General features: G+C 48.4%; 1 protein-coding gene across 1 annotated transcript in view; it reads right to left on the reverse strand.

Moving 5' to 3' along the window:
* The window catches only part of LOC135910641 (sodium- and chloride-dependent GABA transporter 1-like), a 104,660-nt gene extending 97,948 nt beyond the window's left edge, over positions 1-6,712 (reverse strand). The window contains exon 1 of the mRNA XM_065442656.2: positions 5,373-6,712. Coding sequence (XP_065298728.1) covers positions 5,373-6,153 — 781 coding nt within the window. The 5' untranslated portion in view covers positions 6,154-6,712. The remainder of the gene's footprint in view (positions 1-5,372) is intronic.
* Positions 6,713-18,200: the final 11,488 nt, after the last annotated feature.

The raw sequence follows: 18,200 nt of genomic DNA on the forward strand, positions 1-18,200 counted from the left end.
GCGCGACCGCTCACCGCGAAGACGCGAGTCTCACGTGGCAAGACGTCAAACGGGGCAACGACAATGCGTGCATTCGTTTTGAGAGAAATGTGATTTCAGCGTGACACTGACTGCAATTTCTCCGTATACGAATAATATCGAAGCGTATAAAGAAGCGCTCTCATGAGACAACTGCTGAATCTGTTCGAATGAAATTTGCTTCGTTTAGGAAAGTTTAAGCTGTTGTTGTAACCGCAGCACTGATGTATAGCGCCTGAAATTAGTTAACAGAACTTGCCTAAAAACGGTAACTTTAGAAAAAAAAAAGATGAAAGAATCGATTCGCGAAGTTCGTAATTCATTGGCTCCGTACTAGCAGCAAATATCGCAACTATACGTACATTGCATATTCCAGGCGGTCTAAAGTGGGCAAATATGACGCACTTTTTACAATTTTGGTCAAATAGCTACTTTGCTGGAGCGAGTAATGCGAAACTCCTATTCTCAAGTTTGTTGTATTGCATTTCAGAACAATGCATAACATATCAATTTGGTCCGCTTTAATTGGGGTCCTCTACAGGGTTTCTTTTTCTTTCTTAGCTGCAAAGTTTTTTTTTTTTTCTAGTTGCCTGCAGCAGATAGCACAATTCTAACCGTGGAGATAAATTACTCGATGAGGCGACCATTACTTCTACTAGAGACCAAGATACTCAATTGAATAACTAACATAGTGCACTATAGCTAACGTTTTAATCATCTGCGGCACATATTTCAATCTACGAATTGTAGCCAGTGAGTTTTCAAGGCAAATCGACGTGCAACGAATTCTGAGGACGGCACCGGTTTCGAGATACGCGCTTTCAAACTTGCGGTAAAAATGTACCGTTGTTCCTCATGCTTAATTAATAAAACACTGCTTTATGTGTTGCAGCACAAGGGCAACTGGAACGCCTATGCATTTCGTCGTACCCTTTGAAAATTATCTTGAAATACAGCGCAATGGCACGGCACAAAAGAAAGGAAGACGAGCACAGACACCCCAATTGTTTGTCTGCGTTCGTCTTCCTTTCTGTTGGGTCGTCTCATCGCGCTGTACTTAAAGATGGTTCTCATATCAAAATACCAACTAGACTAGCATTCAACCCTCTGAAAATTATTGTCCCGGATTTGATGTAGTCCTGAGAAATCGTTCGAAGTGGATGCGCCTTACGAACCCACCGCATAGAACACGTAAATTTGAATATGTGGTGCAAAGTAATTAATTAGAAAGTTAACTAGTGTACTTATGTTAGTTATTCAATTAACTATTGTTTTTTCGTACAAATAATGGCCGCCTCATCGAGTAGTTTAGCTGAATGGTTAGAATTGTGTTATCTGCTATAGGCAATTAAAAAAGAAATTTGGTCGGCTAAAAAATAAAACACCCGGTATATGCACATCACAGTATCGTGGTATTTGTTTTCATCGCGGAGGTACAGAGCTCTAGACTGGATGTTTCATTTTTTTTTTGTCTGAGTATCCGGCAATTTTCCTCTAAAAAATATTTTTTAAATGCTGAGGACTTATAAAGTATCCTTCGCACAGTCAGTATATGAAGGAACTTATTTCTTTTACAAACAACAAGCTTCATATAAAGCATTTCAGCGATGGACAAACGTGAGCATTTCAAGATCATCTGTATTTCGGTAGAGAATCCCAAGCGTAAAATTGAAGTCCTGTCGTGGATGGGGGTGCATGCCATAGAAGAGAGAGAGAGATCAGATATTGCTTCTAAATATCTTGGACACAATAAAAAAGAAACCAATGTGACACTAAAGAAATTATCAGCGAAATTGCGACGCGGTTTGCCACGCGTGAACGCGTCTGTCTATTCTCTCTCAGAACCGTGCAGTTTCCCTGCGATTTCAAGTAGAGGTCTTTCATGCACAGAGCTAAATAGCCCTTTGTATTAGAGTGTTCACAACGTAAGCTACGATCTGAACCAAAGATCTCTGGGACAACCTTTAATTAAGAGGTATCTGCGTCAGGCGTCTAATAGTCCACTCTTCTTCGTCCCGAAATATTGAAGCCTCGCAGGGAAGCATCAACCCTTCTCAACACAACATCCCACACGCGTTCGAGAGAGGGCGCCTCAATCATGAGAAAAGCACAAACACGCATTACTCACACCACACTATATTCATTATATTAACAGGAACCTAGGCTCACCCCCCCCCCCCCTCTTGGGGCCTGTACATCAAATAAACACATCCTATGATAGAGCCCTGCCAACTCCATCTTCAGAAAGAGAACGCTTTCTAAACTGCCACACAACCAGCGTCCAGGCAGCTGGGAGCAGTGGAAGATTCCACCACGAAAGTTTGAAAAACTATGGCGGCTGCTTCTGGTGTAGCACGTCAAAAACGTGCTGGGGTATATCACACCAGGATATATCACACCAGGACGATATATCATCACCAGGAGGCCTGGACTGGGGCCTTAGTTCCTTTGAGACTAATAAATGTTATCTCTGTCTCCCGAAGAAGCTTACCAAGTACACACGTCATAGGCTACTTTATGTTTACACACACAACTACAAAATGACTCCAGATAAACCCCGGAATAGCTACAAGTTAGAATAGCCTACAAATATATAGAACGCGCCAGCTGGCACCAGTTTCGGTGAGCAGTTAGAATTCTCCAAAAATCAATTTTATCGCTAAACATAGTAGGAAAGCCGCATACACGAACTCGCCGCATTGGGCACATGCATTATATTTGAACAGATCAAGAACAGGTTCCTATAGTAAACTATGGGACAAAAGACTTATTTTTCCTCGGCTAACCTGGCTGTGAAAATTAATTACCGGTGCATGAAAATACTGCTGCCACAAAGCGGATAAAAGTGTCTATATATTTTGACTAGATGTTCTCCCTATGGAGGTCGACGGCCTTGTACATGTGTGTGCAATGGACAGTGTTTGGCTCAGTAAGATTTGCTGAGTAGGCCGACTGACAATTGCTCCTAGTAAAAGTTAAAGTGATTGCCTTGAGCGAGATAATAGGGAGCTTTAGCATGACGCTACCGTCCTACCGCTACCGATGCCGCCAGCGGTGTATGACATACACATGCTTGGGGTTTATCGCGTATGCTAAGGTACGGGGAAGCGGTATCTATAACGCCAGAACGGTAATGCTAAGCTGAAGCACTTTAATAGGAAGTTTTAGCGTATCGCTATCGCTTCGGCCACCCGCAATCTTCGCATTTGATAGCGAAGACGCTATAGGCCGCACCGCGCATATACTGCTGCCGCGGCTTAGCTGTAGCAGGAGCAAAGCTAGCAGCTGGAGCACACTGTAGCGGTATTGTAAAGCTCGCTAATTACAGTGTCTACGGTAGGATCCCAGTTTCAGTTTATCGCTTTGTGTTACAAAGCAAGAGAGAGAAGCGGTCGGCCACCCAGACACAGCCCTTCATAGAATGGATTAAAGGTCTCATCACCCAGCGTTACAAAGCGAAATATGCTTACTGTGGATATAGGCTTGCAGTAAAGGAGGTACCAACACAATTACCTAACACTGCACTGCAGCCATATACGCGCTTAGAAATTGTCGGAAGCAGCCCGGATCACTCCGGCTGCGGTTGGCTCCGCTTCGGCACTCGACCGACTGGTACGTGCCTCAGCAAACAAGTCGAATTGAGTCAGCAGAGCCGTTTGAGTGCTCGAGCGCGCAGCAAGTATCTGCCACTTTGCGCAAGGAACGTCTGACCTGCTTTTTTACTACACGCCTGCGTGCGGGTGGTGTGTTCTTTGGCCGCGAGTCGCTAGGGCAGCCCATAAAGATGGATGTGGCTATGGGTAACGGCCGTTTACCAGATAGGAATGTACAGCTGCTATGCGACGTACGAAGCGGGGAGTTCTCCAAACGCATTTAGTTCCAGTGAGAGTTCCTGCGTCTCAAGGAGTCGATTCGGGCCAATTCGCACATATTTAAGTTCGCTCGTGATAGTTGTTCGCCATCGACCGGTATAGCTTTAGCTAATGATATGCACGACGCCACGATCGTCTGACGTCTACTCTATCGAACAGTTCTGGCGTGGGAACTACTTTCGTGAACATGGGCGAGGATCCTTTGCGTGTTATTTCAACTACACATATATAATTCAAGATTTTACGAGAACTGCCTAAGTGGTACCACCATCAGTCATTGCTCCTCGAAGAGTAACTGCAACTCAGTTAAACACGATTATGCGCGTACGAGACTGACGTAAGAAATCTGCACGAGGGCAGTGGGTGTTAATTAACTATCCGTGCTTCGAAGGTGAAGAAAGAAAAGCCAGCATAAAAGTGGTAAAAAGATCTTGACGTCAAGACATCTTCACTCTTTGCGGGTTCGTTGGCACAAATGTACGAGGAGCATTCAACTCTTCGCACGCTTTTTTGAAGGGTTTTAATGTTTCGTATGGTCAGCTGTGGTGCGTGGTTGCAGCGAACACAGTTCAAGACACAGCAGCAGTGCGCCCGAATTGAGCTCATTCAACTTGCAATCTTGCAAATGCGACTAAAAGGGACGTCATGTTCAGTGTAACAGCTCGCCCCCGGCGCGCCATGAAGGGCGCCGCGCGAGAGACAGGATATACGAGGAAGGTCAAAAAGGAGAGAACAATAATATGCTCCGAGAAGGCCGGGAACGTTGCGTTGTATAGCGCATCAGACTCGCCGCTGGTGTTATCGGTTTCGTCACGGCCCCCTTATTTGCACCTTCCTGCACAGCTTTTTCTTTTTTTTATGTTTGCCCCTGCTTTAATAGTTTTTGCCATAGCTATAATAGCTGCCGTGTGCTTCACGCAAAGCCGAGTTTACTTACATGTAACACGGTCAAGGTACTCAAGAGCACGGACTTGTTTCAGCGAAAAGGCATGTCTGTTACTTCGCTTGTAACGAGCTGCCGCAAGACCATGTGAGCGGGCGTTGTAAAATCCTATAAGTGCGTCGATGTCGAAGCCAAAGGCAACACGCGAAACAAACATCCGTTAGCACGCGGATAAGCAGTACCGCAAAGTGCGAATTCAAAAGCAAAAAAAGAAAAAGAAAAGAAGAAGGAGAAAGAGAAAGAAAGGCAAAGTACAGCTGAAAGCCACAACACCGATAACATCAGGAGGGACGATTATTTTCTAAATAGTGTTTGTCAGTCTACCATTCTACCTGTCAGTGTCTACTGAAAATGCCGATTTAGCGCGTTTCCGGGGGCCGCTATAGCCCTTCAAACTCGACTCCTCGACACGTTCGAGGCAAGATCCCGCGGGTTAGTATCGCTCGCTGAACGCACCGGTATCGCATGCATCGAAACGACGACAACACGTCGAACAATCGTCGGCCAAAACTGTTGCGCCATGCTATCTCTCCACTCACCTCCTCCGTGGACGAAGCAGAAGTAGGGAAACCTCCAGATGTTACCCAGGCCGACGGCCTCGCGCGAGCACCCTGCCACCAGATCCAGGTAGTGCACCCAGCGGGACTCCTTCACTTTCTTCTTGGGCTGCTCGCTAACGTTCTCTTCGTCCGACGACGTATCGTAGTCGTCGTCGAGCACTACCTTCGGGGTGTACTTGGGCGGCTCGATCGGCCTCAGTTCGGGAACCGAACGGGACAGCCGACGCGCCTTGCGGGTCGCTAGGTTGCTGGGCTCCTCGCCGAACGAGAACGAGCGCAGGTGGTAGCGGGCCGCCTCTTCGAAACCCTTGCTCGACATGACGTCCGCGGGCGCCGGCGTCGGCGGCGCGATGGGCTGGAACACCAGTCTCGTCGGCGTACCGGGCGGCTGGTCGGGGTCGCTGACCATGGTCGGGATGCCCGGAACGAGACCGGCGGACGTCGGGAACAGGATGATGGGACCCAGGCCGGCGTAGCAGTCTCCGCTGCCGGCTTCGCCACACGCTCCCCCGTTTGCGCCTCCCGGGCTGTGCGAGGGACTGTCCGACGAGTACATGTACTGCGAAGGCATCGTCGCGGTCTGCAGAAAGGGCAGTGCCACGACTTGGTCGTAGCCGCCTTCGCCGGGCGCTCCGGAGGCTCCGCTGAAGCTGCCGCCGGAGCTCCTGCTCGGGTAGCGAAACGCGGGGAGCCTCGCCAGCAGCGGCGACGGCTGCGGGCTCGAAGAGTAGAGGTGACCGACGTTGCTGTGCTGCTGCATGTTTGGGCGGCCGCCCGCGCGGGGGCTGTTGTATCCGGAACTTCGTCCAAGCCGCAGCAGTTCGGCGCTTCTTATTCGCTTCTTATTTTCTTTCTTATCTACTCGTCGAAGAGGGATCCACCGGCACCTCGCGACCGAGGTGCGGACATTGCCGACTCCTCCGAGAAGTCTTCAGGTCCGCGGGGTCCAACGTCGCCGCAGCACTCAAGGGAGTGATCTCTTCGAGACAACTTCTTATTCAATCGCTTCGGCGTAACGGCGCGCTGAACGGGACGTCGTGCTGCGCCCGCTGGTCATGCGACGAGGCCGACTGCCTTCTGAGAGGGAAATCACCGACGACGAATGAGAAAGGCAGCCCCCCACTCTCTTCCCGTCGTGCTCGCACACAACAAGCGACGCTCCGCTGGAGACACGCTCGACCCTCCCCTACTCCGCCTCTCGTCGGCACCCCGCAGCCCTTCCTTGCGAGCTCGCGTCGTCGCTGCGGGAGCAACAGGTAATAATAATCGCGTGCGACTTGACTGCGCCGTACTCGCGCGCGCGCGCACCTCACTCAACAGGTGCGTGTGCGCGTACTGCGTGCCAGAAGCGATTGGTTCGCTAAGCAGCGCTAAGCGCCGCGATAACGGGCCCGTTAGGTCTCTGCTGTGCCGACAGATGGCAGCACCCATCAATGTGGCCATCAGCTGTCTGTTTTTTCTCATGGTTTCTCGTATGGAAGATAAAGATCTACGCCTTTCGTTTTACCTTTCTCCTCCAGAGAATCTCTCTCTCTCTCTCTATTGCCTTTCCACGGTGCCGCCGCCTTTACCTTTGGTTTTCAGATATTTCTCCTCCTCTCTTCGGGAAACCCTTCCGTCTGCTCCGGCTCGTCAGCTAAGATCGTCTGCTTCTCTTGGAGAGCCTCGTATGTTTACTCAGACCGACGGCAAAACCTTTTTGGAGTATGCTCGCATGTAACGCACTACGAAGCGCGAACTTAGTTGCAAGCAGAGAGGGCTGTGCACTGTAATGCGTGGTGCTCAAACAGTTACGAGGAGTGGCCCCGGTAGCGAGAGAAGTTATTTGGAACATTCTTAAGTTTATGGTGGAGCACGCGCATGGCGAATGTGGAAATCGCAAGGCGCTCTTGTAGACACGTTGCACGCCTTTTGCTCATTGTTTCGTCTACTGAAATATGTCTGTGCACACTTCCTTGTTCCGTACGTTACTTAAATTTGCGGAAATTATTTAAAAATATACAGAATTCGTGTCGTTTACGTGCGAATAGTGCAAGGGGGAAAACATTAGGAATCGTGATAGTGCAATAAGGAAAATTTTGCTAAAATTATTTTCTTGAACGTAACATGTTAACGAAAAACAAGAATGACTATAGTCATTTCAACTAGTCATTTCCCAAGTAATATTACCACCATCCGTTAAAGAAAATAGAAAATCCCGCTTGGTGTGGGAGAATAGCTAATACATATCAGAGCAGTTGCGTGAGTTTTGTAAGCATACACGAACGCAATAGCCCGAGTAGACCGATTAACTAAATCTTAATCAACTAAGAGGAACTTGATCAACTCACCAGAAGTCGGTCGACCACATTTAACTACACTGCAAAAAGACAAGACGCGAGTTGAAAAAGGAGACACACACTATAAAGCGTTACGCTTACAAATGAAATTTTACTTCAAAACCGTATGCTTATAACGTTATACAATTATAACGTTAAAACAAACACACACACGCTTTGGCAATTTTTCGCAAACAAAGGCTAAAGGTCAACAAGAGCAAGAACAATGTTATTTGCGGTCAACATACACGATCTCAGCCGGCCTTGGGTAAATTGTGCATATGACTCACACATGTGTCCGGTAACTTGCAAATATAATGTGGATTTGGTCACTTTCTGCTTCACCTCTACCTACATAAAGTAGCCCCACTTTTTCTTTTGCTAAGTCCGTGGGACGACAAGAAAGTGGTTTTAGTCACTGCAATGAACGAATGACGCTGTACGTATCACTGACACCGATATATAGAAGCGTGAAGCGCTTTCTTGCTCATGAGTAGCGATCGCTGTAGATTTTCGAGAAACGAGAGAGAGAGAGAGAGAGAGCGAGAGAGAGAGAGAGAGATGCAGAAAGGAGCACTTTGGCGAGCATAAGGAAGCAGTTGGGAAGATGTATCTAACACGAGAAAATACAAGAGCGCACATAAAAAGTACTAATATGGAGACAACATTGGGGAAAATATGCATCTAAAAAAAAAAGAAATGCGACAAAATCACGTTTGTGCGCATCTGGTTAAGAAACTATTTTCATACGCGTGAAATGAAGATGTGAGACCGGCCGCGAGATGATACGTCGGACAGGGCACTTAATGGGTTGCTCGCTTGTAAGCTCGAGTGATTTGCTTTGGTCTGCCAGGAAAATTAAGTGCGAGCTGGACAAGGACGGAAAAAGAAAGGCACACATTAGCCCAAGACGTACTACTTTTAACAGTGTGTTCTTGTGACACTGTGATTATACTTTACACCCCACAGATGTAAATGTAATAAAAGTATAACAGCTACAGAAAAACAATAAAAGTAAGGAAGTAGGAGATATGTGCACCCCCTCACACCGGTGCTGGCTCCCCAATAAAGTTGACAGTCGCTTAAGTATCTTTACCTGATTTGAATGCGAAAGTATTATGACGTCTCGCGTGCCATGACGTGTCACGTGACGTGATAGCATACACGATCATCTCGGAATCAATTTCGCTTCCAATTATCATGTGACCAGGATACGTGACGTCATACATGGACACGAGTCCTACAATACTCTACCATAATGCACCTTACTCTAATTTGTACCATCCTTAATCCATTTTAATCCACATTCATCCGCCTTGCTCTAATTCGTACCAACCTTAATTTACCTTAATCCACTTTAATCCACCTTAGCCCACTTTAATCCACCTTCACTCACTTTACTTCACCTTAGTTCACTTTACTCGACATTAAGTCGCCTTACTCTAACTTGTTCTAATTCACTTTAGTTCGCTGTAATTCACCTTAAATCGCTTTAATTACCCATAATTAATATTAATTAACGTTTTTGTACCATTTGCTATCTTCTGTATTACTACATACGTCATTCAACGATTCTTCAGTTTACCAGCTGCACACCTTACAATGCAACACACACACACAAAAAAACGCCAGCAACCATTTTTACACTGTAGCAATGTTCTCGCGAACGGCAATTTAGGCAACAGCCGGTTTGCCCAGGGCAAATAATTTTTTATGTAATAATCTTTCCGCTGACTGCATATAAAGTAGTTACAAAATCGCAACCTAGTGGAAGTAGCGCATTTTCTGTGTGCATGTGCTTCTTCTCTGTCCGTGTCAAGGCCGTGTGTTTTTCTCCTGCACTTTTTTTTTCTTATGGAGTACCAACATGACCAAACTGCATTTTAGTCGGCCGATACTCTCGATTTCCCCGGTACACTCTTCTCCAACATGTCCCTATATACGAACTACATACTGCGAAGTTTACTCATCACTCACGAAGTGTTCCTAATTTCCTCTAAATATGATATATCCGCCCTTTTTTGGCACTCCAAGGGAAACGGGAAACTTTGCAAGCGTTTTGATCAACGCACCTAAACGGATTGAAAACGAGGTTTTATCACGTTTAATTTAACCCATACTTAACCCACACGCCTCATCATTTTGCCCCAAACATTCCCCACATTGCCTCAAAATATAAACTTTGGGAGTGACCTATCGTGCCCAAAAAAAGAAACAGGAATCATTTAAATAGGCACGTAACGTTCTTGAGTCGCACTAACACCTTCGTTATAAAAAGCAAAATAAAGACGACGCACCCAAGTTATCTCAATAAAATATGTTAAAATAATAAACTATTGGACCACCCGAACAAAAAGCTTACCATATTCCTTTGGCCAAACAGCTACGAGCATAACGTTCCATGAAACGACACATTTGAACTGAATAAGCTTAGTCTATTTAGACATGGGGAACCTGATAGAGCTCAAGTCTCTGCATTTATTTAGAATGCCGCAGCATGGATTACTCTACCATGCTGTGTATATCGCAAGGAAGGAAGATAAAGTGGCAACACACACACACACACACACACACACACACACACACACACACACACACACACACACACACACACACACATATATATATATATATATATATATATATATATATATATATATATATATATATATGCATACACTTTTGAAGACAAGGTCTTGAGTGAGTGAGTGAGTGAGATCCGGCTCTTTATGTGTGCAACCTCTTAATAAAAGGGGCAATTTCGTTACTTGGAATGTCGTAGGAATCTGAAAAATGGTTACCAAAATGCGGCTGTCAACGAGACAAGAAGGGGCAATTAGTCTCAGAGTAGCTAAAATTAACAGCTAGTACGAGCGTAATTTGCACCCATTAATCGGAAATTAACCACATCACGTCTCAGTCTGCACTATCTCCGGGACTCGGCCCTTCTGGCATCTTGCTAAAGAAAGAGATTCAGAGCCCTTCCACTATGTGAAGATGGAAGACCAGAGAATCTGTATTGATCAATAGCTATACTTGAAGAAAAACCAGCGCTACAAAGACGCGGACTTACTCGCCCAAATCAAGCTTCTGCTGCTCAATAGCCATATTCAGTTTCATTGACGCTTTTCGCGAAGCAGTTTGCTTTAGAGAAACGAGATGGCGCTTTCGGCGGGACGCCGCCTTCATGGAGGAAGGAAAAAACTTTTCTTTCCTCCATGGCCGCCTTGAAACCGTTGGATTCTGCGAGAGCAGGGGGAAAGTAAACATGTCCGCAATAGGGATTAGTAAGAGGCGATTGAAAGTTTGCTGGAAGAAATTAGGGAACCGAGAAACAACGGAGGCGTACAAAAGCAAAGTTCACATTTGGGGTTCAGAAACATTGGTCATGAGAATTCAGCGTGTGCGTTTTTTTTCCTGTTATTTTTTTATTTTTTAGCATAGGTAGGACATTAGGCAATAACATAACGAGAACTTGGTAATGCAACCGACCACCCGTTTCAAAGGAGACGCTCATAGCATCCATCCATCCATCGGTATACGCTGCCTCAGCGAAAGCGCACGAATACGAAACCACTACCTCTTCTGCCCTGCGTCTGTGCGATCAGCTGTCGAAATGCAGCTGGGTTTTCGCTAACGCATTGGGCTTCCTTCATGCTGCAGAAAATGGAGTGGTGGAGTGAAGACGTGTGCAGTAGTTGACTGCAGAAGTTGTGACTCGCATATATTAAAGAACGGAATGAATCTGTGCGCCCAAGTTCACGGGCGGCTGCTATACATAAGGGTTGCCTGTGTTTCCGGCTCTTCGCGATGCACGGCTTCCCCAGAGGATAAAAAATTTCACAGCACCAACTGCACCATCCAGCACCAACCGTAGGGGCGGAAGACGCTTGCGCTCGAGAAGCCGCTCTACAAGCCGACGGGGCTCCAGAAGTCGCTCTACCTCGAGATCGCGACTTACATCGCCTTCTCCAGCGCGCTCCAGCTCCAGAAGCTGCTCCAAGTCCCGTACTGGGAGCGACTCCTCCAACAGCTCACGTTCGAAGACTCCCAACGGCGGTAAAGGCAAGTCCTCTCTAACGTGGGCCGATAGGGCCCGTGGCAACCAAACGCAGGCGTCCAACTCTCAAGACTCGCACGACCTGCGTCTCACGAATGAGCTCGAAGAGCTTAGGCGTGCCAATGATAGTCTTAGAAAGGAAAACGCTCTGTTCAAGCAGGAAATCAGTCGGCTAGCCGCCGAGATGGCGGAAATACGAAGATTGGCGCTCACACAGCCAGCTTCTCAGCCTGCCGCACGCTCTTCGGCCATGGACACAGTGGAGGCCCCTCCCAAGACGGTTGCAGTGAAGCGGCGTGCCCTGGATGACTCAAGGGGAGACGAGATGGTAGAACTCCTGTCTGACCTCAAGGACGCCATCTCCAACATACAGACAGGACTCTCACACGTACAAGAAATGATCGCGCACCCTCAGCTGGGCCTGGTCGCCCTCAGCACTAGAATACTTAGGCTGGAGGGAACCAGCCACGGATCTTTGCCAAGCACATCTACAGCTCAGGTCCCAACGTTGCCCAGCGTCATTGCCTCACCGACGGAGGGTGCCATTGTGAATGCGGCACTTTCGCAATTCATTCACAAGCCCAAACATGGATAACGTAAGTAACATCATAACAATGTGGCAGTGGAATTGCGCAGGGTTCGCCAGCAAACGGGCGACCCTGCGACAATACCTAAAAAGCGTAAAGGACAAACCCCAAGTAATCGCCTTGCAAGAAACGATCACATCATCACCTATCAAGCTCCCCGGTTTCCTTACGGTGGCTTCCACTGAAGGAGGAAGGGGGGTCGCTATCCTGGTCAGTAAAAAATTCACGTGCCTTCAGCGAGACCTTGGTCCCGCGGACAATGGGATCGAGTACGTCATGGCCGAACTCCTTGTCGACCCCCCTACGCAGCGCTTAAGAAGAAACAGTATCTTCATACTGAATGTTTACTGCAGACCCAGCGTTCACAGAGCCAGGCCTAGTGGTATTCTCAAGAAGGCCGTGCATTTGGCTGGCTGTCAGCCTCTAATTGTCATGGGGGATTTTAATGCCCAGCATCAGGCGTGGGGCTATTGTACCAATACGAAGAAGGGTAGAGACATATGGGATGCGGCAGCGGAGGAAGATCTTACGCTGATAACCGATAAAGACTTTCCAACCAGGAGAGGGAACTCGGTATGCCGAGATACGACTCCGGATCTTACCTTTGTCAAGAACCTGGAAAACGTCAAGTGGACGAACACAGCCATGGACCTCGGTAGCGATCATTGCATCATCGAAGCTGTGATCAAGACTGCCCGCAACAAAACGAGGACCTTTAGGTTCACTGACTGGGACTTGTTCCGAGCCAACCGCTCCGAGCGCGTCCTTAACGATGATATGGACTTATACTCTTGGTGCGACGAGATAAAGAAGGATGCGGCTAGAGCCACCAAGGAGGTGACAACCGATCTGGAGGTGGACAGGATGGACAGTAGGCTGGCGCATCTTTTGGAAGCCAAGCAGGCACTGCTCGCGAGATGGAAGACTCAGCGCCATAACAGAAGACTACGCAAGAAAATCTCCGATATAAACAAGATGATAGAGGCTCATTGCAAGGTGCTATGCAAGCAGCAATGGGGACGAGCTGTGCGACTCGGTGGAGGGCCAGCTCAAGAACGGTAAAAGCTGGGGTCTCCTTAAGCACCTACTGCACGATGGCAACACCAAGCCCAACCAGAAGAGAGCTTTGGCGAAAGCTGTCCATTTGGCCACCGACTCGACTCCCGATGAGGCAGTCATGGAGCACCTCATAGACAAGTACCTGGCGGCCACGGACGATCCGGTGCCCCCCCAGTTTCCCGAGTACGAAGGGCGTGACGTACCATCTATGGACGAGGATTTCACTGTGGCTGAGGTCAAGCGAGTTCTCGCATCCCTCAACGGCAGATCTGCCCCTGGGCCCGACGGGATCACCAACAAAATGCTCAAGCATCTCGACGACGCCTCAATCGAGTTTCTTACGCGCAAGATGAATGATATCTGGTGCAGCGGCCTCATTCCCAAGAGCTGGAAAACAGCCTACACAGTACTCATACCGAAGCCAGGTAAAGCGCCGAGCATCGACAATCTAAGGCCCATCTCCCTGACGTCGTGTGTTGGAAAGATGGCCGAGCACGCCATGCTTAACCGCCTCACTGACCATCTCGAGTCTAACGAATGCTATACACACAACATGATTGGCTTTCGGTCGGGGCTTTCGACTCAGGACGCCATGAGACTGATCAAGCAACAAATCATTGACTCTACCTCCGCCGACACTAAGGCAATTCTCGGCTTGGATCTGGAAAAGGCTTTTGACAACATATCGCACGCCTTTATTCTCAAGAGCCTGACAGAGTGTAACGTCGGCAAACGGGCGTACAATTTCGTGCGATCTTTCCTTTCCTCAAGGTCCACTAGACTGAAGATTGACGAGTTTTTGACCCACGAAATCCAGCTTGGTCCAAAGGGAACACCTCAGGGGGCGGTGATCTCCCCGACGCTGTTCAACATCTCCCTGATCAACCTGTCGAGGGCCTTGAACAAAATCCCCAACATTAACCACACGATCTACGCGGATGACATCACCATCTGGTGCTCCAGTGGATGTGAAGGGCAGGTCGAGGGTGCTTTGCAAGAGGCCATCGATGTGACGGAGCGGTATCTAATCCCCACCGGGCTAAGGTGCTCGCCCGCTAAATCCGAGCTCTTGCTCTACAAGAAGAGGCCCAGAGGCGGTCCACACCGATCCTGGAAGCCAGCAGCAGAGAGCCACATTACATTATTCACCGGTAAGGGCTCCCCAGTACCGCGGGTAGACACTATCAGGGTCCTAGGAATGTTTATCGAGTCGAACGGGGCCAATGGAGCCGCCCTCAAACGCATTTGTTCCAAGACCGAAAGCGCCCTCGGCCTGATCCGAAGAATCGCCAATAGGTACTGCGGAATCAAGGAAGACAATCTGATCCGGATTATCCACGCCTTTGTGCTCTGCCACCTCGCTTATTCAGGGGCTATGCACAATTGGCTCGTATCGGAGCGCAACAAGATCAACGCCTTAATCAGAAGAGTCTTCAAGCTTGCCGTCGGCCTTCCCATGCGAACGCACACAAAAGACCTTCTCAATTTGGGAATTCACAACACGTTCGAAGAAATCGTTGAAGCCCAAGAATTTTCCCAGTTTGTCAGACTCTCCGGTACCCCAACGGGCCGAGCCATACTTGGCAAGCTGGGACGTAACCCCATGGTCGTCAGTCTCAACGCTGTGAAGCTGCCCAGCGACGTAAGGTCCAAAATTTACATACACCGGATGCCACGAAATATGCATCCCACCTACAACGAAGGACGAAGGCGAGCCAGGGGTAAAGCTCTGCTCGCCAGTGCCCGCTTGAACAAGGACCGAACATGCTTCGTAGACGCTGCTTCCTACGTTCAAGAAGAGGCCTTCTCCTCAGTGGTCATCGACTGTGATGCTAAAATCCTTAGCTGCGCTACCGTCCGCACTTCTAATTCCAGCGTTGCAGAGCAAGTTGCTATTGCTCTTGCATTGACGGACAGTGTACATGACACGATTTATTCGGATTCTAAGGCCGCTGTCAGGGCCTTTCAGATGGGAATGGTGGCTCCCCAGGCCCTACGTATCATCCAAAGTGCCAAAGACATGAAACATCACTCTTTGGCCTGGTTCCCTGCGCACATTGGGACCATTGAGGGTGCCTTGATCAACCCCAACGAGGAGGCGCACTCAGCTGCACGAGGTTTGACTGACCGTGCGCTGGGCAACGCGTCCTCTCCTGGGCGACCCGAGCCTCTCTGCTCGTACAACGAAATATGCAAATACAATTATCTGTCAAGAAGAGTCCTACCTGCGCCGCACTCCTCGCTGTGCAGGGCCCAGGCAGTCACTCTCAGACTACTGCAAACAAGCACTTACCCGAGCCCCGCAGCGCTACACACAATGTACCCCGACCGGTTCCCAAGCCCGGATTGCCCTCTGTGTGGTGACTATGCGGACTTCGAGCATGTCCTGTGGGGCTGCGCCTCTGCCGGTCCTCCTTTCACTCAAGAGGAAATGAAGAAGCTGATTAGGGCCCAGGATCAGACCTCTCAAACCCTGGCAGTCCAGAGGGCTCGCGACAGGGCCGTCAGGTTCCACCTGATGGTCCCCGAGTGGGCCTAGCCAGGTGGCGTGGCGTTTGCTTACGTCTCTAGTGGACAAAATAAAGTTATTTCACTCACTCACTCACTCATCCGCCAGCGTTGTACGTAGCGCTAAGCTTCAATTAAGGAAAGGACTTCAACCCCGGAACGTCTGCACCAGTGATCAATACCGCTCGTTATACGGTGTGTTGCGGCTAGGGTGGCGTTCAGGACATGGAATCCACCAAGCCCATCGACTACTACGTCAGGCTGTAGAAAATGAAGGAAAAATGGTTTATTTAGCTTAGTTACGGGACTCCAGTCACGCAGGATCAAGTTAAACGTCTCAGTACACATCAGGACCCTCTGTCCTCACTATCGAAAAGTTTCTGCTTTCAATACCGTCGTCTTCCCTAGGCGAGTCGACTAGGGAATCTGAAGACTGTCCAGCAGCAAATCACCATCGTCGACTCCGTTGCGATACCACGCCCATGCTCACTATAACCCGCAGTAACTCCGTCCTCGTAGAAACTGGTTTGGAATCTGTGGAAAGAAATCATCCAGCGACACCTAGTTCGTTCGTCGTTGCCCTCCCCCCTCCTCCGCCGTTCTTCGCGCAATTCTGCCAGGGGAAGGGCGGGCTGAGCGGGCCTTTCGTGGAACCCTGCAACAGCCGGTTTACGCGCTGTCTTGACGGCTGGAGAAGTGCCGGGGGATGGGTATTATTGACTCGTTTAATTAACTGCGCCTATCAATTCGTTGTCATGGTTCCTCCCGTTCATCATTTTCTCCGGTTTCCAGCTAATGGTAGGGTAAGCGCTTTTAGTCATCCACGCCGCATTGACGTCTGGATAGGAGGTGCGTTGGTTTGACACGTGGCAAACCTTCAATTAACACCCTTGGCGGTGTTGAGACGTAACAGGTGACAAAGGGAGTAGCGCCGCTTCTTGGCATAACTTTCTCGCACGTTATCTACAAATATCTACTCCAACTCATACGCGAACTTACGCCCACTGTATCGTCAACGTATTAAGAATAATCCGCCGTGGTTGATTAGTGGCCATGTTGTTGGGCTGCTAAGTACGAGGTCGCGGTATCTAATCCCGGCCACGGCGACCGCATTTCGATGGAGGTGAACCGTGAAATTCGAAAACACCCGTGTACTTAGATTTAGGTGCACGTTAAAAAACCCCAGGTGGTCCAAATTTCCGGAGTCCCCCACTACGGCGTGCTTCACAATCAGATCGTGGCTTTGGTACGTAAATCTCCATAGCTTAATTTTTGCAACGTATCAAGAATAAGTGGACGGGCGCACACTTGAATCAATGCGCCGAAGCATGGGTTGTGGCGACTACACCGAACGCACACTGTTATTCCAAAGTGAACGTTTCGTAACTGCCCACGCAGTAAGCGAGTGACCAGCGATAATGTCTCTTTGCTACAAGTTATTACAACGTACAGAATATCTACGTTGCAAGCTTTGTGCCCAGCAAGAACAAATGTATTGCAACTGAGAACACCCGCGAGCGATCAGGCAGAAAATAAACAATAAGATAGTGACCATCCGGGTAAATCTATCTTGTCAGAAACGTGACAAGCCACTGCTTAAAAGTATTTGCTAAATAAAGATTGATGAGTTAAACACACTGACGCTGATTCAATTCATAAGCGGAAAGCTAGGATAGCTTGGAATACATCTTTAGTCCCGCTTTTATTACAAGCACCGTATAGGCTGCTCACGCCGTTTGGACAAAGCATAAATGAGCTCCGAAAGCTCATACATATCAGTTAAAGCTGCAGCGCCAAAGCTTCGCGTATTGTCCACCCAATCACCGTTTACGATGTCCGCTCAAACAGGCTTTCAGAGTAGCACCGGCGTCATGCACATCCATTGTAAACACAGAGGCAACGGAAACGGAGGCAGCTGAGGCAAGCAATGGACGCGTCACCACGTGATCAAACATGGCAGCGCCCACAGGATTGCCGTGAAAAGGTTCGATACGGTAGTTGTGCTGTATTGGTTAATAAAGGCACAGACACATAACTTCGTTGTTTGTCTCGTCTTTTTTATATTCTTTGTATTTTTGTATTTTCCTTTTTAATCCTTGAATTTTTCTTCTAGTTTATTTCTTGATATTAAGCTTTTTTTTTTTACTTTACGACGTTTCGACACGCATCGTCAAAGACTAGCGTTTGGGCAACAGTGTTCATCGTTTGTTATACCATAACTTCGTTGTTCAGCGTCAGCTTCAGGAAGGGATACTCTACAATGGATCACATCCAT

Source organism: Dermacentor albipictus, chromosome 2, assembly GCF_038994185.2.
Source record: "Dermacentor albipictus isolate Rhodes 1998 colony chromosome 2, USDA_Dalb.pri_finalv2, whole genome shotgun sequence".
NCBI classification, from domain to species: domain Eukaryota; kingdom Metazoa; phylum Arthropoda; class Arachnida; order Ixodida; family Ixodidae; genus Dermacentor; species Dermacentor albipictus.